General features: G+C 38.0%; 1 protein-coding gene across 6 annotated transcripts in view; it reads left to right on the top strand.

Annotated features, from left to right (window-relative positions):
- LOC106072315 (solute carrier organic anion transporter family member 2A1-like) overlaps window positions 1-24261 on the top strand; it is a 58319-nt gene that overhangs the window by 9589 nt on the left and 24469 nt on the right. For all 6 annotated transcript variants that reach the window (XM_056015915.1, XM_056015914.1, XM_056015917.1 and 3 more), the window contains 7 exons: window positions 5765-5851; window positions 7204-7450; window positions 10327-10554; window positions 11640-11726; window positions 11997-12182; window positions 16220-16384; window positions 22423-22612. In XM_056015915.1, coding sequence (XP_055871890.1) covers window positions 5765-5851; window positions 7204-7450; window positions 10327-10554; window positions 11640-11726; window positions 11997-12182; window positions 16220-16384; window positions 22423-22612 — 1190 coding nt within the window. The remainder of the gene's footprint in view (window positions 1-5764; window positions 5852-7203; window positions 7451-10326; window positions 10555-11639; window positions 11727-11996; window positions 12183-16219; window positions 16385-22422; window positions 22613-24261) is intronic.

The following is a 24261-nucleotide window of genomic DNA, read 5'->3' as shown; positions in this document are numbered from 1 at the left end:
TATTAACCACACCAATAAAGAATACTTTCAATTAATTCAGATTTTTGGCTGACGTTGACCTACTTATGTGTACCTCAATGCTGACAACATATATTCACACACATATAACTTGTTTATTTCGACAATATAAATGAAATACAGTCACAGTTCTGGCAAATATATCGACTATATATTTGCAAGTTACAATTTCTTCAATTGTTGTTGTAACAGATCTGCATGACATTGTGTCCCTTTACCTAAGAACACGATTTAATACCTCACAAAATCTACTGTAACGGATTGGCATGTAGTGTAGTCAGATGTAGTTGAAGTATTTCTAAAGATGGTTATGTAGACTAAGTGCGTGCGTACCTTGTATGATGTATTTTCAATCTGCGAGTCCTCATGCACACCGTTACAAATAGATAGATAAGGTACTGAACAGGAACACAGACTCAATGATCAAGTTGACTCAAGGTGAACTTCAAACAAACGTTTATTACAGAATGGGCCACGGTCTTGTCTGTCACTATAGAATGATGTTATCCCCTTGAGAATCTAGCGGTAACTGATTCCTAAAAGTCAATCTTAACCTCTAACCCCAAAGTCTATGTCGTCATTCTCAAATATCCGTTCACTGTCGGTCTAACAAAGTGCGTAACCCAAGTAACTAAACTAGCTATCTAACACTACCCAAACAAAACCAAGATATATCTAGTGTTGTTTTTTTTCGATTTAGAATGATACTTTTTAACACTGTTAAAATTATACAAAAAACTTATGGTGAAAAGCATTAAAAAGATAGAGCTTGATCTATTGTCATTTCGCTACATTCAAATGAAATCAAATAACCCATTAACCCCCACTATTTATTACTGCATTAAATATTTCTTCTATTAAATATCAATTTCTATTGGTCAAACTAAGACATTGCACAAATATTTTTTGGAAAATTCCATGTAGTAAAGATTCTATGAGATGTACACTGGCAGGAGGTGGAAAACTCAATCAAAAAATATTTGTTTTTCTTACAATCTATAAGATATAACATATTAGTGCTAACATTGGAAAACACAAAGTCAAGCATTTAAACACTAAACAGTTATGTAATAATCATAAATTCCACTTTTTTTCTAATTCTTTTCATTGGGTCGCAGTCATCATTTGGCATATTTCAAATTTGTTACTTTTGATAAATTCTATAGAATCAATTCCTTTGTTATAAATAATTAGCTATAAATGAGTGAATAAATTATAAATATACTTATACATACTAAATAATGGTATCCTACTCCTAGAGGCAAACATAATATGCTATGATATAACACAAGGACCTAATAACAAATTGTATGATTCTAATGTCACTGACACTCAATCATATTTGTGTCTGATACATTTTTTTACTATCAGGTTCTCATCTTGATTCTAAATGTTAACTATGTGAACTGTTGATATTTACTTGCGACCCTAAAAAAATAATATAAATATTTATAAGTATTATTAGTATATTTTTTTTACATAACCATACATAAATGACATTATAATTTGCTAACGTATCAAATATTATTCTAAGCAATCAGTTCAAATACTGTAGCCCAAGAGAACTGCTTCAAGTAAAACAAAACAAAACAATAATTCTAGATCAAAAATTATTATAATATTGTTTTTTTTTTCTTCAAATAATAACCTTATATCATCATAATTAGTTCTATAATTTGCAATTATAAGGGACTATATTGTATATAGCAATAAAATATGATACTATTGGTTAAAACAAACAAAGCTATGACATCAAGTCTTGATCTCTGTTGATTCATCAGTCATTGATTCGTACCGTGGCATAGCCTGCTATTTACACTGGGAGTTTACGTCACAAAAAAATAAATTTTAAAAAGAACATGCTACAAGTGTTAATCTATTAATTAATGATGATAATAGTATACTTTATGTTTCCAAATCAAGTAGTTTTATTTGAAAATAATTTACATAAATGTGTTATTACTGACATTTTCCGAACTGGTTTCATTTTTTTTTTCAATTTTTGACAATGTCACTTTCAAGCTCAATAAAATCATAAAACGCAACTGTCCAAGTCAAACAGTCACGTGGCCAAATGTAGACAGAACATAAGTTCTTAATTGAAAACAAACAAACACAAATCTTTCCTACTTTTTTAAATATAATTTTGTTACAAACGTACACAGCTGCCAGTGTCCCCAAGAGTCTTACGATTCATAAAACCCAATGGATATTTCTGTTTTTATTGAGAGAACAAACTACCAAGTAGAGAGACAATGTTGCCAGGGGAACGGGGAATGTGACGTTGAATTTGGGCTTTGGGAAAATGAATTTTGTTCTCTAGGCCTGAAACTGAAGGTAGGCCAATGTCGGTGTCTACTAAAACCTTTCTCAGTCGAAATAGAACATAGATTGAATCGAGAAGCAGAAGAAAGAATATACGAATGAAATTCTATCAAAGGCAAATGACAGATAAGAATGGAGAAAGAAGGTTGATCGATCTTGTTTGTCGCCCCAACGATACAGCAGACCAAGGGATAGTGAAGGTGTCATATAATGATTATCTAATTGATGTAGCTGTTTTGTAAAGGGTCAATCTCTTATTTAAATCCTGAAGGAAAAAAAATTTCCGTAAAAAAAAAAATTGACTTGTTAATTGTTTTCTGTGTACCGCACAGTTCACGCAAAGGGAAAACTACTTAATTCATTGTTGTTTTAAATTATGTTCCACTTATATGAATCTTAAATAGATTTTTTCTCTTTAAAATAAAAGTAATTTTTTTTTTTGTTAACATGATACAACTTATTTAACTTAGCAATACATTGGTACAAAATTTTTTTTTTTTGAACAAAAATCTCGGATTGAGCCTTTTCAAAACAATTAGATCAATTCTAAGACATCAGTTAGGCCAGGGGAGGCGCGGTGGCTGAGTGGTAAAGAGCTTGGCTTCCGAACCGCGGGTCCCGGGTTCGAATCCTGGTGAAGACTGCGATTTTCAACTTCGGAATCTTTGGGCACCTCTGAGTCAATCCAGTTCTAATGGGTACCTGACATTAGTTGGGGAAAAGTAAAGGCGTTTGGTCGTTGTGCTGGCTACATGACACCCTCGTTAACAGTAGGCCACAAAAACAGATGAACTATAGACCACAAGATCTGAAAGGGGAACTAGTTAGGCCAGGTTCACATCTAACTTTGCATTCACTTGCACCTATCCTTTGATCTGCTGAGCGTTGGGGCACTACACAAGATCTGTCAACCTTCTTTTTCCATTCTTATCTGCCATTTGTCGTAATTAGAATTTCATTCGGATGTTCTTTCTGAAAATATTGAAGCCTGCCTGGGTGGATCACTTCGAGGGCCGATCTTGAGTTTGTGTTTCCACACAAACTGTCTTTGTAACCTTGTTTAAATTGATGTTTTGTTAGGTACAATAAATAATTGTTTAAAGAATGAGCTTGATGGTAGAATGCGCGAGGGAGAAATAATGTTAACAATGAGTTAAGAGGATTAAACCCAACAAATGTAGCCATATCTGTGAATACTGAAGTATTAGTTTCATTTGTTGCTATTAAACAAAATAATGAATTACCAGCAATTAATTATTGTCTAATTTGTTACTTTTTTTTTTATTGATTCATGTCTTCTCTATGTGGCTCCTTCTGTCCTAGGGCTAGCTTTCTTTTTCTTTCTCTTGGCTAACGCATAAGCCTTCCTACCTAAGAACTTTTGTAAATTGTTACTATGTTGGCATCCTTCAATTCCTGGGGGACCATTCCTTGCTTTTCTCATGCCCTCGTATAATCCTCTTATGTTACCACAGCCGGCACAAGATTAGATCACAAAGATCCTGCCAGTAGTTGTTAGCGCACTGTCCGTGACCTCCGTGACCCCAGGCCGTAAGACTGGTTCTTGACGTAGTAGGTCAGCGACCATTGTTTTTTATCGTAACCAGAGCCTGACTGTGTGTTAGCAATAGCGCTTAGGCGAAGTGTTGTAAAATGTAACACAACCAACGTGTAGTTGTTGTCCTCATTACTATAAACAGACGTATTATTGAAGTAGACAAATTACTAGGTCTAGAATTAGATCCTCATAACTATAAACAGACGTATTATTAAAGAAGACAAATTACTAGGTCTAGACTTAGATCCTCATAACTATAAATAATAAACAGACGTGTTATTAAAGTAGACTAATTACTAGATCTAGACTTAGATCCTCATAACTATAAACAGACGTATTATTAAAGTAGACTAATTACTAGGTCTAGACTTTATGTATTTACTTAACATACACACTAAGTGATTGAAGACTGCTTTGTGTGTGTTGTAAACTGTAGTGTGTTGTAAACTGAACTGTAGCACACCTGGCTGAATGTTTGCATTAGTGCTTAGGCTAAGTGATATAGTCTGTAACTCATTAACGTGTAGTCATGTATGTTATGACTTTTCTATAAACAGTATTACACCTACATATGTTATTAGAATATAAAATTGATAAGTTGCTTTACAACTTAATGTACACACTAATGATAACAAGCATCACAACAGAAATAACACAACATGAAAACAAATGTGTGGTGTTATATAGCAATTTTATTTGCAGACAAAAGATACCACTTTAATGAGTTAAGTTTTTATTGCAATTGCTTAATGAACATATGGAAAAAAAATATTTCAATAATTTACAATACACATTTTAAAAATACAATGATTACATATAATGTTAATGTGATTTAAATTATATATATATATATCATGTTAATCATCAAAAGCATAAAAGTCAATTAATTATGTATGATGTTAATAATTAAAATATTATTAATATACTGGATCTAGAAATATTTACTTACTTTAGAGTTCTCCTTTAATGGTACGTAGATCTAATCCTTCTACTAAGTCAAAGGTAGCCTATTACCGCTGGCCATTTGTTCTTTCTCAGCCACCATTCATCAACTTTTGGACATTTTGGTAATCGGAAAGCATATCTGCTAGTAGTGCTAGATCTAGATCCTTTACAAAACGAGACATTTGTTCACTATTGTAGATCTAGAGTTTTAATCCATGATGAATAATTTGAAAAGTCTAAATCATATTTAGATGAAGATTCTATTTGTTTCAAAAGAAATCTTTCTGTCTATGTAAACTACACAGCAACACAGTGATTACGTACACACGCATCATCAGTGACGCATAACCTTGGCCTCTGACCAGTGATGACGTAGGCCGCGATCTGGTCAGAGCTAAGGCTTTCTATGTCGAAGGCGCCGCACTGTCTCGCTATTGGGCCTCGTGTCGAGTAGATCTGAGCAGCGCTTGTAAGTTGTGGGGGGCTCCTACTTGTGGCGTTTTCATTGAAACTCTAAGCACGACCCATTAGAGCATAAGGCAGCAGGCTGTGGCGGATCAGCCACTTATCTATGTCAATGAATAAGTGTGCGAAATTTTAGCTTGATCCGAGAATGTGTGTGGGAAAAATAACGTGTACACACTTTTGACCAGACAGACAGACTGAGTTGATATACTTTTTTAAAACGACAATTTCTTTTTTTATACAGCTGAAAAACCATTTTAACTAATAACCAATGAATGATAGATTAAAACATTGTGTAGATCAAATTTAATTTTTCAAGATAATACTTCGAAAATAATAAAGGTCAACCTTGAGTTTTCCCTGTGTGGCCAATCAGCTAGTCATTTCCCAAAAATATACACCGTTAAAGTTTTAAGAAAATCATTAGAGCCATGAACTTTGTTCCCATTGCAGAAATGTAAGACTATGGAATGTTTCACGGTCTCCTTCAGTCTGACAGGAATTGTCACATCCGCTTTAAATATTTACATGAATTCACAGGTAAGTTGAATTGTCACATCAGCTTTCAATATTTACATGAAGGTAAGTTGGTCGAACTTGGGGAAAATTTTTTTTTTGCTTTTCCAGTCCACTCTCTAAAGGTCATCGTTTTGGTTCAAGCAATGTGGGTAAAATGTTCATGTTTCCAACAAATTTAGTCGCAGATGTTGTGAAGTATTAACAAGCACAATGAAACATCCGCTGCATACAGGACATTGTTTGGCCGCTGTGACGTAATTAGTATTACAATGTTATAAACATAAGGTCATTGCCTAACTGGTGAGATTGAATTTAATTGATGAATGACCTACAAACTTTGGGAATGACCAATCTGTCATTCGTGGCCACTTGTTCTTTCCTTTAGTTCAAGTGTCTAGAGGGCATGTAACACTTTCGTATTGACAAGAAATGGTTGAAAAGAGTTGAATAGATGAAAAAGAAATACTAACAATTTAATATAAAAAATACCCCTTAAAGCCAATACACCAAAACCTTTTGGAAAACAAAATATTTCTTATTGTTACTCTAGCTCTATTCGATATTTAATTACATGAATGATCCAAACTCATTGATACTATTACACTTCATATTTGTGTTTATTAAATAGTATTTTGTTTTGTTTTCTTGTAACTTAGTAAAACAATAAAACTTGAAAGGACTACAAGTAACTATGTCCCCATACATTTCACTGGGCAGCGAATTATAGTCTCTACCGTACCAGTCGCTTTCAAACACGCTCCTAAACACTCACTTCTGGTTTGCAACTTCTAGAAGAGCGTTCAACCGTGACAAACCAAGACGGTCAACTGCCGAAGTTTCAAGAAACATCTAAAGTGAATGCCAGTCACGCGGGTGTAGTCATAAGATCAATCAGAATGGTCGGGCGGCTGTAGAATATTTGTATTATTACACAAATAACAAACTAATGTTTATGCTACATTTACTTTTCTTGCTTAGACAAGACTCTATTCGATGTGTCCGAGTCGTGGAGAATTGTTGTTATTCTTACATTAGGACTTGGGATGGCTTGCATAAATTGTATTATGAATGAATTATTTCTACGACTTGTTTCAATTCCCCACCATCCGCCAAAAGAAAAGCGTCTAAGTAGCGGGGCATGAATGGAATTGAATGAGTCAGTGAACATTGAGGCGAATAGATTGTGATGTATTGATTGTGATATATTGATTGGGATGTATTGATTGGGATATATTGATTGGGATATATTGATTGTCATGAATTGATTGGGATATATTGATTGTGATATATAAATTGGGATGTATAGATTGGGATATATTGATTGGGATGTATTGATTGGGAGAGAATTAATTCTTTGTGTCCCGTATTGTCAGATCACTACCCTCGAGAGACAGTTTAATTTCAGTAGCTCACTGAGTGGTCTGCTCATGTCCTGCAATGATTTCGGCTATCTTCTGACCATATTATTTCTAAGCTACTACGCCAGACAAGTGCACGTGCCCAGAGCTCTGGCACTGTCCACTCTACTTTACGGAGTCTCTGGATTGTTGTGCACAGTTCCTTTCTTTGGCACCAGAGCAAGTTTGCCATCTCCTCCAACAGAGCAAGCAAATACATCGAGTAAGTGTGAAGACTTTGTGTGTGTGTGTGTGACGCCAGTGGCGTAGCTAGGATGGCGAGAGGATGGGGGACAATTTGAATATCCCCCGGGCCCCACTTGAGGGGGCCCCCAAAATGAGTGTTCGAAATTTGTTTTTAAAATAATTAAATATTACGTCACTGTCATGTTATCTTGCTTTCCACGTTGTTATATAGCTTAGTGACCCTGATGTATGTATTCCACACACTTTCCGTGTGGGGTTACTCACTCTCAATTTCAAGGAGTAACTTCCCTAGTGCTGACTGGAGCCGTTTGACTCTCAGAAAGTAACTTGGTATATAGGGTAGTTTATTTCATCATCCTTATCATTTAAGAAGAAACCTGATAAGAGCAGTGAAAACTGAAAACAAAGGAGACAATGAACGCGTTGAAGATAAGTTTCACTATTCAGATGAATCAAGAAGTGAAAATGTCTCTTGCTGAGAGAAGTAGTGCTGAAGAGACTCCAGATGAATACCTTTTACCAAAGTCAGAGAAAACATCAGAAGTGGAAGAAGCTGTAATTAAGTACAAAGACTTCGGGTATATCCATCCTGGAGTTTTATCTGAGGAATTGCGAGCAAAAATTCTCTTAAAGGGTTGTTTATTTTTCCAAAACAAAGATGAACAGTATTTGTTTCCAGTAGAGTTTACTCAAAATAAATCACAAAGTTTGAGATCATCGTTAACTTGAAAGCTTCAAACAGGAGAAATGGGCTACCGATCATGGCTCCTCACTCTCTATTTTGTTTTGCATGTGTACACAAGCTCTTTTGAAGAAGAAGTTAGAAGAAAAAAAGCAGTATTGGAGAGATATTCTGAAGTAAAAACAAACTGAAGCTGACGTGGTCACAACGAACAAACTGAAGCTGACGTGGTCACAACGAACAAACTGAATTCACCCAATCCTGGGAACTTCCATGCATCTTTGACATTTCTTGCAGATTTTGATGAAGTTACGAAACATCACTTACATAGAATCGAATATGGGAAGACACATTATTTGTCACCGGAAATTCCAAATGATTTCATAAACTTCATTGGCAATAAAGTTAGGGAATCAATTGTTGGGAAAGTCAAGCAAGTTTGTTACTTTTCTCTGATACTTGATTCCACCCCAGATGTTTCTCATCAAGAACAGGCATCCCTAATAGTTCGTTACTTGATGGTTGATAATTTGGAATTAAAAGAGTCATTCATTGGTTACTTTGAAATTTTGGAACCCGATGGACAACATTAGGAAGAACGTGTTCAGAAAAGACATTGGACTCTGGGACGTTGATTTCTGCAGAGGTTTAAAACCCACACATGAAGTGGCCGTCTCTCTGCTTTGCAAAAACGTCTCTTACACATAAATCTAAAGACAACATTTCTGAACTGTGATAATCACTCTCTCAACCTGCCAGCTCTTCATTCTGCTGCGATAGATCTAGCAATTGTCACCTTTTTTTTAACTGTACATGAATTGTTCAACTTTATTTCCAATTCACCACAGAGATGGTCCAAACTAAAAGAAGCTGGAGCTGGAGTTTAATACAAGGTGATCCGCAAGAGAAAAATCATCAAGCTGTTGGAGAAACTCTCTGAATCAACAATTGAAAGAATTGACACTAGAAGCAGTGCACAGAATCTTCTTCATACAGTGGAAAGTTATGAATTGTTTACTTATCTGCAATTCTTTTCAAATCTCCTGGGCCCACTTCATTTAGTTCAGAAGAAACTACAAAAGTCTGGACTGCACATACGGGAAGCTGATGAAGAAATTAAAACCCTTTCATGCTTTGTGCTAAATGATGAGAAACGGACGAAGCTGATCACCCAATCCATCAAGAAAGCAAAAGAAGGTAGTGAATGGTATGGAATTTCCTTTAATCAAAACAACCAGAAGAAAGAAAAGACTTGATGGGGAGTTCTGGTGTGTAGGACTGTGAATAGAACTGCCATTCAAACGTGTTGCGACAAAAGTGCTGGACAGACTTCATATTGAGATGAAGGACAGATTCCAAAGGCTGGAAAACCATGTGGACACCTTTGGGTTTCTTCTTGAACCAAGACACATCTTGGAGTCTATGGATGATGACACGCGGGTGAAAAACTGTGTCACTTTTTCCTATCCAATCGCTTGTTCAATGATGTCATTGATGCACGAGCACTTTTCATCAACAAACCAGTACTACAATCACCAATTGACATCTTGAGGAAGCTGGCTTCATATGGTAATGATGTGTGCTCAAACCTTGCAACCTCAATACGAAAACTGCTAACTCAGGTCAATTCCATTGCGTCATCATTCTCAAATCTCATGTTAATCAAAAACTATCTCAGGAGCATACTGACGCAAGAAAGGCTTAGCATGGCTTTAATGTCTGTGAAGTCACAAATACTAGACAGGATCAATGTAGAGGATGTTATAGGTGCCTTTGCTGCACAGAAAGCGCGACGTGAAGCGATATGAATTGAGATTTGTCACTTGTGCATTACTTTGCAAATAAACAACGGTATTATTCATTAAAAGATTCTTAATGATTATTTCTTGTTAATTTTAGTGATATACTGTACCTATTCGAATGTAGGCTTACATATTTTTAAGTACATTGTCTCATGTATTGATGTCGAATGTGAAAATGCAAGGGGCCCCAAAGAGGTCGATCCCCCGGGCCCCCAAATCCCTAGCTACGCCCCTGTGTGACTCTCTGTGTTAAACTAAGCTCAAGATAGTGCTCAGCACGTTCTAGGCTCAACTGATAGTGCTCAGCACGTTCTAGGCTCAACTTAAACTCATAGCAAGTAGACTTGTACATAGCCTATAGACTTGTACATAGCAAGTAGAGTTGAACCCAACGCTTCCATTTTCCAGCCAGCCATGTGGCCGTTCCTCTTTGTACTAATACCACTACACAAGAGAGGAACTGTCTGTCCACCAATAAGACCATATTCGATGTGTCCGAGTCGTGGAGAACTGTTGCTATTCTTACATTAGGACTTGGGATGGCTCTGCAAGGTGTGGCCAAGTCTCCTAGACAACCTTTCCTAGGCACTTACGTGGATGATAATGTGGCCAAGACCAAAACGTCCATGTATTTAGGTAAGTGATCTCTCTCTCTCTCTCTTTCTCTCTCTCTTTCTCTCTCTCTCTTTCTCTCTCTCTCTTTCTCTCTATCTCTCTCTCTCCTCTCTCTCTGTTTCTCTCTCTCTCTTTCTCTCTCTCTCTTTCTCTCTTTCTCTCTCTCTCTCTCTCCTCTCTCTCTCTTTCTCTCTCTCTCCTCTCTCTCTCTCTTTCTCTCTCTCTTTCTCTCTCTCTCTTTCTCTTTCTTTCTCTCTCTTTCTCTCTCTCTCCTCTCTCTCTCTCTTTCTCTCTCTCTCTCTTTCTCTCTCTCTCTCTTTCTCGCTCTCTCTCTCTCTCTGTCTCTCTCTCTCCTCTCTCTCTCTTTCTCTCTCTCTCCTCTCTCTCTCTCTTTCTCTCTCTCTTTCCTCTCTCTCTCTCTTTCTCTCTCTCTCTCCTCTCTCTCTCTCTTTCTCTCTCTCTCTCCTCTCTCTCTCTCTTTCTCTCTCTCTCTCCTCTCTCTCTCTCTTTCTCTCTCTCTCTCCTCTCTCTCTCTCTCTCTCTTTCTTGACCAACTCGGCTCTGGAGTGCAATACTATTACATAAGATAGAGAACCTCGCTCTAACTATTCCACAAGCGGGGTCGTGGTGGCCGAACCGTAAGATCTCGAGTTCGAATCTCGACTGGGAACTTTGGGAATTTTAGTCCACCGTGGAGTCCAGCTCACTCTAATGCTAGTGTTGGGAAAGTGGCTGGTCGTTGTACTGGGCAGATGACACTTACGCTTTTAATAGGTCCTTATAATTACTGTGACACACACACACGCTTTCGTACTGATGTTCTGTGATCTTTGTAAAACACATTTGATAATTACACATTATCACACTGGTCATAAATTAGCTCTCACATGCACCCTAACGTCTGTAATGTATATAAAGATAAGATGTAGAGTACAAATATAAGTTACGCTCTGGAGCTAGATCTGTGTAGAAATAAACTGGAACCAAAGAATGAACAACTAAGGGGGGGGGGGGCTTTATTAAAAGCTTTTTCACAATGACTGTATATTCAAGTGTCTGAGTGTCTTTCGAGATGTATGTTATTAATGAAGTCATTATATTTGTAGGTATAATGGTTGGGCTTTCAATATCTGGACCAGCGATTGCTTTTACTTTAGGTGGACTTTTCAGTCGGCTCTATATAACATTAGAAGGTAAGTCTTCTTAGCGGCTTCTATTTATCTTGCGACTCCAAAGTCAAACTTGCTCAAAGAGTTTCTCGAGTCTCAGAACGGGAATTATGCAGTGTGGTGGTATAAGCTGAATTAGTCCCCTTTAAATTAGGCAATAAATATATAAGGACATACTTTGTTTCACAAGCATGTTACGACTTACTAGCTATCTATTTTCAGATTTAGACCTACGGAAAACAAAACAAAACAATAACATTATTTATCAGCAATGATTTTTTTGTTGTCCTCCAGAAACAACACTGTCACCGAGAGATCCCAGATGGCTTGGGGCTTGGTGGTTGGGCTTTCTTGTCTTTGGCTTATGTGGACTTGTGGTAGGAATACCATTGGTCTTTTTCCCTAGACGTCTAGTAGACAAACAAGAGAGACAAGAAGTCAAGAGTCCAACGTCAAAGAGACTAGTTCACGATCTGAAAGGTAAAACATCAACACATGCACACTTCTTCTTCTTCTTCTTCTTCTTCTTCTAGCCAGCTTTATTGCTGCTGAGCTGTCAGCTCTTTTGCAGACTGTGCCAAGGAAAAAAAGTGTGCTGTTTTCTTCAGGTGTTCAGCACTGCCATACAGGGTGTTGGTTATGTTGGGCTGTAGTGGAAGTAGGGTCTGCCTAAGGTGGATTAGGGAGGGGCATTCAAAGAGGATATGGTTTACGGTTTCAGTTTATTTTGTTCAGGTGGTAATTTAATAGTGGTGTGTGTCCTGTTCTTAGTTGGAAGATTGTAGATTGTTCTTTGCGGGGGAGGAAGTTAATACTGTCCAGTTTGTTAGGAAAAAGTGGAAAAAGCTGTTCTTAAGTACATAGATTTCCGATATATCCAGCCTGAAATTTTATCTGAGGAACTGCGAGCAAAGTTCTGTTAAAAGGTACCGTAGCTTATGTCGAATGTCAAAATGCAAGGGGCCCCCAAAGGGGTCAATCCACCCGGCCCCCCATATCCCTAGCTACGTCTCTGCATTGCGTTAAAAATGTCAAGTTGAAAACATGGCATGGAAATCACCAGATAAAACAATCAAAAGTATTTCTCTTTACAATCATCAATCCATGTGTGTGTGTTCTTCTAAAACTGATGGTTACGTTTGTTGCTCAGCTCTTAGGGCCATCCTAAAGAGGTGATGTCATTTAACTTGTCAGAGTCAGAGTAGGATCAGACCACACGAACTGGCCCGACTTCAATGCAAGAGTAGGATCAGACCACACGAACTGGCCCGACTTCAATGCAAGAGTAGGATCAGACCACACGAACTGGCCCGACTTCAATGCAAGAGTAGGATCAGACCACACGAACTGGCCCGACTTCAATGCAAGAGTAGGATCAGACCACACGAACTGGATATGATACTGACACGGGTAAGGGACATTGGAAAAATACTGCTTCAAATGGAGCGATGGATAGAGCACTATGCAGAACTCTACCCGATTGAAAATACTATCTCGCCAAACGTTTTGTCCAACAACTTCCCGCCACTTCCAGTTTAGACGGAATTAGACGAAACGCCCCCCGTAAAGGAGCTGAGCGTAGCTATTGACATGCTTGCACACGGGAAAGCACCCGGAGGAGATGTCATTCCTCATGAAGTCATTCAGGCTGGAAAGCATGCCCTAATCAAACCACTCCATGAACTGCGAAGGAATGGTCCCCCAGGAATTGAAAGATGTCAACATAGTAACAATTTACAAAATAAAGGTGACCGCTCCGATTGTAACAGTTATAGAGGCATTTCACTGCTTAGCATAGTTAGAAAGGCTTTTGCCATAGTAATACTGAAACGGTTGCAGATCAGAAAGAGTTCACCCAGAATCGCAGTGTGGCTTTAGGGCCGTTAGATCCATAACAGATATGATCTTCTCCTTTGGCAGCTAGAGGAGAAAAGTAGAAAACAAAAGCAGTCACTCGTTATAGCTTTTATTGACTTGACCAAGGCGTTCGACCTTGTCAGCAGAAGCGACACATATTGACAATCACCCACTTAGGCCTACTTACACACGTACATTGACCTACTTCGGTACAACAATAGCGAGCAACTTAGATTTAGACACTGAGCTGACCAAAAGAAATGGCAAAACTCTCCAAGCGCGTGTGGGAAAATACCAAATTGACTACGCAACCATAATTCTAGTCTACAATGCCAGTGTTCTGAGCACACTTCTTTATGGCAGTGAGAGCTGGGCAACTTACATGACTTACATACTTTCACTTACGCTGACTGCGACGCATAATGTGTATCTCCTGGAGGGATCATGTCACCAAACAGGACGTTTGAAAATGCCCAATATTCACAGCATCTTTGCACTTCGGACACAAACAAAACTACGCTGGCTCGGTCATGTCACTCGCATGCCAGATGGAAGAATCCCTAAAGACATCCTATACGCTTAGTTTGCGGAGGGAGTCAAACCCAAGGGCCGCCCATGACTAACCTACAGAGATGAAGGCATAAACGAAAGTCTGTGGGAGGAGATAGCCCAAAAACCGGACAGCACGGAAACAGACTGTGACTCTTTTGGTTTCATCCATTGTCTCTCGAGACAGAAGCAGGAGAAGTTGCATCTAGAAACCATTTGAATGGATTCCTTCCGGCTACGTGTTTTGTTGTTCTATCGAAGGTCAAATTTGAATGTACTTTGAATGTACCCAAGGCCTTCTTTAAGGAAACTGAAGAGAAACCAAAAATGTCGTGTTCATAGCTTACATTACATGGTCATTGCATATCCTATGGCTCAGGCTTGTCAAACTCATTAAGATGTATGGGCCACCTAAAAATCGTACTGTGACCTGAAGGGCCGCAGCCAAAAATCAGTTGGAAAACATAGCCTACTTGTTTTATTTAAATTAGAAACAATACAATAGAATACAATAATTAATGGAATACCTGTCCCTTATCTAAATTTGTAATACTATTTTGTTCATTAAAAATTACTATGATTACCCATTATTTTTCGTTGTCCTGATGCTTGACATCTTTTCTGGGATACAAGTTTATTAAATATCAGGTTGAAGTTTGTTTGCCAGACACTTTTATCACTGTAGACAAATTTTGATCAGATAATCTCGAACAGTGAGATGTTTTGTAGCAAGAAATCTGGCTGCAAATTTCCGCAGTTCAAAGTACCGTTCAGGTAAAGAACTGTAAAATTTTGGCACAGCCACTTCTGTATACTTCGATTTCAACAAAGAATCTGACTTCTATTCTCTCAGCTCTAGTTGCACATTACCAGCAGCATTTTCAGAAGCAAATGAAATTGGAGATACAAACAACGAAAATTCTTGCTCGTATGAAACGAAGTCACCAAATCGGTCATTGAAAGCATTTACTAACGATTCCAGGTGTAAGACATATTGACCAAATGTTGCAGCCGAATTTAGTCTTTTTAGTTCCTGACACGTTTAGAAGTGAACAAGGTTTTCTGTTGATATTTGGTTTATTCACATTCTCATTTTGCTTGCTAAATCGACCATCTGCGGACAATGATTATGCCATCACTGGATGTGGCAAAATATGTAGGTCACAGCTGGGGCTGCCTAGCCATGGGAGATACTGCATTCCTCATAATCTTCTGAATAGAAGACTAGCCTTATATATATATATATATATATATATATATATATATATTCACACTAGTTTATAATTTTGCTTGAAAGCACTTCACATCATCACACGCAGTTGTGACAATTTAGTCTTTATTGGAAGTTTCAAATTCAAGTCTTGCAGGTGACCAGTGAGATCAACTACAAATACCAAATCCTTAACCCGATTGTCAGTTTGGAAATGTTCAACAGGTTCACCTTTCTTGTTCAGAAACAATAAAATTTCCAAAAATATCTCTTCTATTCTTTATGTCAGGAGAGCCAGTGGACTTCCAAAACACACAAAGTGGCAATGAGCCACGGACACGACTGAAACTGATCTTAGCTGCAACATGTTGGACAGTGTCATGGCTTCTTGACAAATGATGCACTGAAAATTAGTAAATTTAAAATTAGCATCAGTCTCTCTTATTTTTGCATTTCTAACCTCATTCATAGTTGGTGTCTCATCCGTGGCTAGACAAGCTAGCTAAAGGTTAATTGTACTGCAATATCTCCTGTTATTTCTCAAAAACATCCTCGCTTGTTGTGGTGTCAGTAAACTAGTTGTGAATTGTCAGACAACACTAAATAAACTGAATATACAGGGAGGCTTGGTAGTTACTAAAGAAAATAGAATTACAATATTAATCACTGATTAACTCTAACATATGACTTAATTATGATGTGATTAAAACGCCGTGTTTGACTTGTTGCCTGATGTCAGGAAATATTGAGCAATAAGTTGATGAGAACTGGTCGACGGTCACATGGGAATCTCATATAGTGCAAGTCCTTGTGCGGTTGCCCCACTCGCCACCCCATAAGGCCGCCCTTCAACAGTAATGTAATTGTGCTTCTTACAAAACTTGTTATCTTTTTGTATCAGGTTTAGCTGCAGCGCTCCTGAGATTAGGGCTGAACCCAGTCTATATGTGTCTGCTGGTGTCTAATGGTCTCAACATCATGGTAGCCAGTGGAACCATGGCCTTTATGCCTAAATACTTGGAAACACAGTTTAACATTCCGACATGGCAGGCCAATCTGTATTTGGGTAGGTAAAATTAGATTTTTTTTGAGGGGGGGGGGAGGACTTTTTTCTGAGCTCCCCAGCAGGGTTTGGACGGATCCCCACCGTCAAGCACTATTTCCGGTATTGAAAGCCAACAAAATCCATATTCTGAGGTATCTACAGTACATTATCCTGCTATTAAAAAGTTTTATTTCAAAAACCTAATCGGCTATTCTTACTTATTTAGATCCTCCAGCACCGTTCGGCGCATTGGGCGGCAAGGTGCTTCCACAAATATCTGTCACTGGCAATGTCTGAAGCCTCTTTCTACCTGCTCTTAGGACCTCCATGAAAGTGTGGCGTGAAGTTGTACTAGAATGTCCCTGTTTTCGCTGTCCTCGTAATGGCCTCCATGTCATCGCAACTCTTATTAAGCGTAATTCATTGTGTTGGAGAACATGTCCCGCAAACCTCATGCGACGCTCTGTCACAATCTTACTATGGGGTCGACTCCCAGTTCGGCATAGGATTTCTTGATTGAGACCCGTTCTCTATAACTGACTCCTAAAATCCGTCTAAGCCACTCTAAGCCAAAAATTGTAGACTCTCCGCCATTGCCAGCAAAGGGGTCTGTTCTGTAGTCACAGATTAATAATAAATTACTGTAGACGTTAATATTTAATAATGATAATAACGAGACTGTCTTGATCAAGGTAGACATATATAACTAACTTTTATTTCCGTCCGATTCTTTGCTTTCGCATAAAACATAAACAACAAACAATGACGTAATATCTTCTAATATTAACACATCCTTCCTTTTGAAGCTATCATCACATCCTTCCTTTTAAAGTTCTTAATACTTATATTTACAAGGAATTTTGACAACTCGACCACTTCTGGTTGTCTTGACCGGCACAGCAAGTTCTCTAGATGTTGGTTTATAATTGTCTGTTTCTGTTGTTCTAACAGTTGTCTTCGTCGGTGTCATAGTACCCAGAGATGTCTTCTTCGTAGCTCTTGTTTAAAACCGTTGATTTTGTCTGTATGTTTTCCCATCATTTGTCTTTATGATGTAAGATCTGGGTGATGGATGTTTCTTAATGACGACTGCTTTCTGCCATGTTTGTACTAGACGAACTCTCACCTTCTCCCCGACAGAGTAGTCTTTAGGTAACCTTGCTTTTGCATCGTACCTCACTTTGCTTTTCCTCTGTCGTTCGTTGAGTAATGTCTCTGCATTTTCAGCTACCGATGGTTTCAATAGTTTGGGATCAGTTGGAATGACGTCCCTGAGTCTTCTACTCATCAGCAGTTGTGATGGCAAATAAAGCAGTCCGCTTATCGGAGTATTTCTATACTCGAGCATAGCGAGATATGGATCTTTCCCACTTTTGTATGCTTTGTTGAATATCTGCTTTACGATACCAACATACACCTCACTTTGTCCATTTGATTGAGGGTATCTGGGACTTGATGTTGTTATCTTGAAACCCCATTCAGAAGCAAACTATCTATATTGATAGCTATCGAATGGCATATTGTCGCTCACTATTTCTTCTGGTATGCCATGTCTAGCAAAAATACCTTTCATTGCCCTGATAACACATTCTGCTGTTTTGTTCTCTAGTCGTTTTATTTCAGGATATTTGGAGAAATAGTCCACAACTAGCAAATAGTCATTGTTTCGCCATTTAAACAAATCTGTCGCAACCTTTTTCCATGGTCTGTCTGGTACAGCATGAGGTAGCAATTTTTCCTTCACATTATTTCTTTTGAACGTTGCACATGTTGCGCATTTCATTATTGTCGAAAAAATATCTTTGGACAATCCTGGCCAAAACACACTCTGTTTTGCCTTGGATCTGGTTTTCTCAAGACCAAAATGACCTATGTGCAACTTGTCGAGAATTTCATTTCTCATACTTGAAGGAATTATAATTCTGTTCTCATAAAACAATATTCCATTCTCTTCATGAATACTGCCTTTAAACGACCAATACACTTTCACTGAACTTGAGTTTTTATCTTTGGCCAACCTTCTCTGACATAATTCATTACAAGTTTTAATTTAGCATCAGATTCAGTTTTCCTTCTTATTTCAATAATCTTCTGATCACTTCCCGGAAACTGTGCTGTTGCGCTATGAATTCTCATAACCATGTCATCATTTGAATTTGATTGTTCTTGACCATTGATGTACGCACGCGATAACGTATCAGCTATTTGCATTTTTGAACCTGGAGTGTAAGTTACTGTTAATTGATATCTCAACAGTCTTAACATCATCAACTGAAGTCTTGGTGAAATCTTATGTAAAGGCTTAGTCACAATAGTTTGCAAAGGTTTGTGATCTGATTGTACAGTCACAGTTCTTCCAAAAATATAATGGTGAAAATGTTCAGCTGCAAACACTATAGCTAACATTTCCTTTTCTATTTGTGCATATCTGCACTCTGTTTCTGTCAATGATCTTGACGTATACGCAACTGGTTTATCTTCTTGCATTAAACATGCTCCCAACCCTTTAGAAGAAGCGTCACACTGAATAGTAACGGGCTTTTCAGGGTTAAACAATTGCAGAACTGGAGCTTCACTAAGTGTTTTCTTTATTAGTTGGAAAGCATTTTCTTGCTCTGCATTCCACTGCCACAATACATCTTTCTTTAGCAATTCACGCAATGGACTGGTAATTGTTGACATGTTTGGAATGAAACTTGACAGAAAGTTCAACATCCCTAGGAGTCTTTGAATTCCTGTTCGATCTGTTGGTGCTGGCATCTCCATTATTGCTTTGATTTTAGCTGGATCTGGACGAATACCATCTGCTCCAATTTGTCTTCCGAGATAATTAACACCAGAAAGTTTATATTGTATCTTGTTCTTGTTGAACTTTACATTGTTCTTTCTAGCTCTCTCCAGAACATTTTCAAAAATTTGATCATGTTCTTTTTCATCTTTTGCTGCAATCAGCATGTCATCTGACATGATATGTACACCTGGGATGTCTCCGAATACTTGATAAGCACGTTTCTGTAATACTTCACTAGCTGAGGATATACCAAAAGGCATTCTCAAGAATCTGTATCTTCCAAACGGAATATTGAATGTACATAAATAAGAGCTTGGTTCATCCAACTCAACTTGCCAATATGCATCCTTTTGATCAAGTATACTAAACACTTTTGCTGCTCAAAGTGAACTATTGATTTGATCAAATGTTGGTATAGTGAAATGTTCTCTCATTATATATTTGTTCAGTTCTCGGGGATCTAAACACAACCTCAAAGAATTATCTTTTTTCTTTGCTATAACCAAGTTATGAACCCATTCTGTTGGTTCATCAACTTCTGTGATCACTCCATCTTTTTGCATTTGTGTGAGTTTTCTTTTTAATTCTTCATAGAGTGCAACTCTGCGCGCACATTGAATAACTGGTTTTGCATCTGACGTCAGTTTAATGTGATACTTCATTTTGTATGTACCGAGTCCTTCGAATACTTGCTTATATTTTTTGATCAATACTTGTGGAACTTCATTTTGTTGCTTGACATCGTGTACTTCGACATTTCTCTTTGCCTCAATTAGTTTTAAAGCAATAGATGTCTTCAGACCTAGTATAGGATTTATACTTTTCTTGATCACGTACAGATCATCTTTAACTTCTACATCGCCGACTTTAAATGTGACCGATGCAACTCCCTTCAGTTCTAATGCTTCACCCCCCAATGCTCGTAGGGTAGTATTTGAATTCTTTAACTGAGTATCAGTTTCTAAATTGTTCCACGTTGACTCTGATATCACATTAGCTTGTGCTCCTGTGTCAATCTTCATTTTGACTATTTTTCCCATAATATTGACATCAACCATCCAAACTTTGACATTTTTGTCAGTACCAATTGCCTCAAACCACAACTCATTTACTTGGCTTGACTGACTTTCATCTTCCAGTAAATCAACAGCCTTGAAGTGTTTCGAACGACATTTTACAGCGAAATGATTTCTTTTTTTACATTTTCGGCATGTCTGTCCGAATGCTGGGCAATTGTATTTTCCATGAGCTCCACCACAAGATCTGCAATCTCTAATGAAACTTGTGACATGATTCTTTGCCATTTTTCCCTGTGAGGTTTTGACTGGCTTTCTATCTTCTGTCTTCTTTAATTTATTAGCAGCATCCACATGTAGTCCTTTCATATCTATCATTTGGTTCTGGGTATGCTCGTCAGCACGAATTATGCTTGCTGCTTTCTCTAAAGTTAAGTCTACATCTCTCAGAAGTCTCTCTCTCACTCGATCCGACTGTATGCCACATACCAATCGATCTCTGATGAGTTCATCTCGAAGGTTGTCAAACTTGCATTCTTTTGCCAAATTCTTTAACTCAGTATAATGCTGTTCAAACGTTTCTCCGTCTTTCTGCTTTCTTGAAAAGAATTTAAATCTGTCATGCACAGTGTTGGACTTAGGCAAAAAATAATTCTGAAACCTTTCAATTACTTTGTCTACAGTCTCATCTTCACATGCTTGAAAAGTATTGTAGATGTCGCGAGCGGGTTCACCGATCAGGTGTAACAATAAAGCTTTCTTCACTGGCTCGGGCTTCGTATTATTTTCAGTGGCGACCATAAACAGTTCAAAACTTTCTTTGTCTCCATTTTTTCCATCTTTCAGATAGATTACCGTCTAGTGACAAGGGTCTAGGAGGATCGAATAATTCCATTATTCGTACAGATTCTAGATTCTATGTCTAGATCTAGATCTAACAACATGAACTAACGACACCACAAATAAAATGTACTTTTAGCAATTTAGAAACCACTAGATCTAGAGATCTATTACCAGCACTTTAAAGCAATGTGACACTAGATTTGACACCTAATCTAACACCAGATCTGACACAAGATCTGAAAACACTTCGGACACCATGTTCTGTAGTCACAGATTAATAATAAATTACTGTAGACGTTAATATTTAATAATGATAATAACGAGACTGTCTTGATCAAGGTAGACATATCTAACTAACTTTTATTTCCGTCCGATTCTTTGCTTTCGCATAAAACATAGACAACAAACAATGACGTAATATCTTCTAATATTAACACAGGGTCTGAGGGAGCTCTGTGAGCATATACAGTGCATTATCCTGCTATTAAAAAGTTCATAGATTTTAGAGTGTGTAATTTGCTTTTTTTTATATTGAAAAGGTACTTATTTAGCTTAAACTCAAAACCCCTTTGGCTACGATCTTAGATTTTTGAGTGTGTAATTTGCTTTTTTAGCGGCCCCCGCAAAGGGAAAAGACGCTATTAGTTTTGTGTGGCCTGTCTGTTCGTCTTTCCGTCAATCTGTCCTATACCCAGTCTAGATTCTAGATCTGGACCTAGTCTAGATTCTGGGTCTATACCTAGATATATAGACTACATCTAGAACTAGTCTAGAAATCTAGATTTAGTCTAGCTCTAGATATATTCTATATCTAGTCTAGACCTATCAAGTAGATAGAGCGATTATGATCAGGATTAGTAGGCCTACTAGTGGGTAATATATTGGCATATATGGGCCTATATAAAACTCACACCTTGCTGGCACACACCTACAATGAAGTCAAGTTGGGAATAGGCTCCTTTGCAGAGCCACCATTATTCCAATGAATGTTAAAATGATATTACCCAATGGCCTGTCGTGGACAGGGGGCTCTGTACCCATAGGTCTTCATGACGATTCTCCACTCTGTGCCAGGACCATTAGACTACAATTGGGTCATCCAATGACTAAGTACAGAGCACCAGGATCATGTCCAGTCAGTTTGCTAGAAGCGGCCCAAAGTCCATAGAACTACGTGGTATTTCTTCCTATTGTCTGTAGCTACCCCACAAAGTCATACCCCCCTCCCCTCCTGAGGGAGCTATTTAATGTCAGGATGTTTTTAATACATGTAAATTTATCGTCAAATATAAAACTATAAAGATTCTCTCCGAACTCATCGAAGAATAGAGATTCAAATCAAGTTGTGAATGACTGTCGTATAATGTTCTTATGTTGCTGTATGGTATTTAAAAATTGTTCTATGCTAGGTTCCATGAATATTGTAGCAGCCTTCATTGGTACAATACTTGGAGGTTGCCTGACAACTAGATTCAAGTTATCCCCCCTGAACTGTTTAAAGTGGGTTCTCCTCAGCAAATGTCTTGGAACTCTGCTCGGAGTGACAGGATTTGTGACTGGATGTAAGCAGCCAGTGTTTCAGTCCCACACATCTAGCAAGTAGGTGAACCGCTTTCTATATAGGAACATTGACCGACTGACTGACTGATCACCGATTGTCTCACTTGCGGAAACATACAAAATATAGCCTTGTTATTACTTACACTTTACAGTGACTAGTTTCAAGATCAAAGCAGCAGCAGTAAAGTTTACCAAACTCTGAAGCATTGCCTTTCATCTAGAAAGGCATCTCCCTTTTATCTAGCGATTTTCAGTAAATCAATTGTCTATATTTCTGGGACACGTTTCGTTTCTTGGATCAAAACTAGAAAGGATCGGAAGTACCTTTTTCCTTACACACACTGAGTCTTTATCATTGTTCAGTTCTTTTTCAATTAAACTGAGACATTATTAGGCTGTAAAATTTAAATACAGGCTATAAAAAGAAAAGACCTGAAACTAGCCTGTGAACACATTCACAGTAATTTATTTGACAAGTCTTTTACCAAAGCTTAATGTCCAATTGGAAAAAAAATTCCGATCAAATTATGCCACCCATAAATCCCGGTTCACGTCTCACCCTCTCCTGAACCCATTCACAAAATTCTAACCTTCGATCTGGATCGTCGTCACTTAGCTGTTGCACCAGCCTTGGAATGTGCACACGAAACTTGCCTTTCCTCAGAATGCGTAGTCCATTACTAGCACTTCCATCACTCTCACGTGCCGCTTGCCTTGACGATTGTTGAGGTGAACGCTGACACAGTTCCAAGACCGCGGTTGTGGACTCACTTGTAGCTGTACGAGGTCGCCCTGATTGACATTTATGCACATCACACCCTGTTCCGTGAATTTCAAATGTGTCTCGTAGACGTGTAATTGTTCACCTTGAAGGTGGTTCTGTACCAGACTCACGTCTCCACTGTCTTCAAACCGCAGCAACATTCTCAAACTTTCAGTACCAATTAATTATCTGCTTCCGCTCTTCAAAACTTAAACGCACGTCCGCCATGCTGCAATTACTGATGCTAAAGACCACCAGTTTGAACATTACTCGCATTAATCACATTTTTTTCCCAATCAGACATTAAGCTTCCCATGTCCAGAAATTTAGCATTGTAGAACGGGAAATAAATTGACAGTTTAAAGTGTGTATACATTTTTTGACGCACCCTATATATTACTATGGGCTAATGAATTTTTGAACCAGAGACCTTAGAGGGTTAGGGTAAACAATGAAATATCAAATGCACGCATAGTTAACCCAGGGGCGCCCCAGGGGGCTGTGACATCGCCATTGTGGTTCATTTTGTACACCAATGATCCGATAGTTCTTTTTGCTCCTTCACAAAATTCGCTGATGATGCGGCTCTTCTTGCCCTGCTCTCAGAGAGCTCAGACGTAAATGAGTATTTAGTAATAGTAGATATTATGCCGCCCACGCCTGATCCGGTTCTTTCTGTGGTCTTACTGTAGACAATAGGCTCATAAACCTACACTCATAAGCAAATTAATATTTAGTAGAAAAAAAAAATTAGTTTTCAAGTTCTTTTATTGCTGTAATGAAAGGGACGCCATATTGTTTATGACGATCTTAAGAGGAGGTAACTCTTCACCCCAGAAATTAAAAAAACAATAAATTAAGAGCAAGTATCACTGAACTATATATTATTTTGATAAAATTTAGTATGATCAAAATGTTAGAGGAC

This window comes from Biomphalaria glabrata, chromosome 17 (assembly GCF_947242115.1).
Source record: "Biomphalaria glabrata chromosome 17, xgBioGlab47.1, whole genome shotgun sequence".
NCBI lineage: Eukaryota > Metazoa > Mollusca > Gastropoda > Planorbidae > Biomphalaria > Biomphalaria glabrata.
The sequence above is the reverse complement of the archived record's forward strand: the minus strand, read 5'-3'. Positions and strand labels throughout refer to the sequence as shown.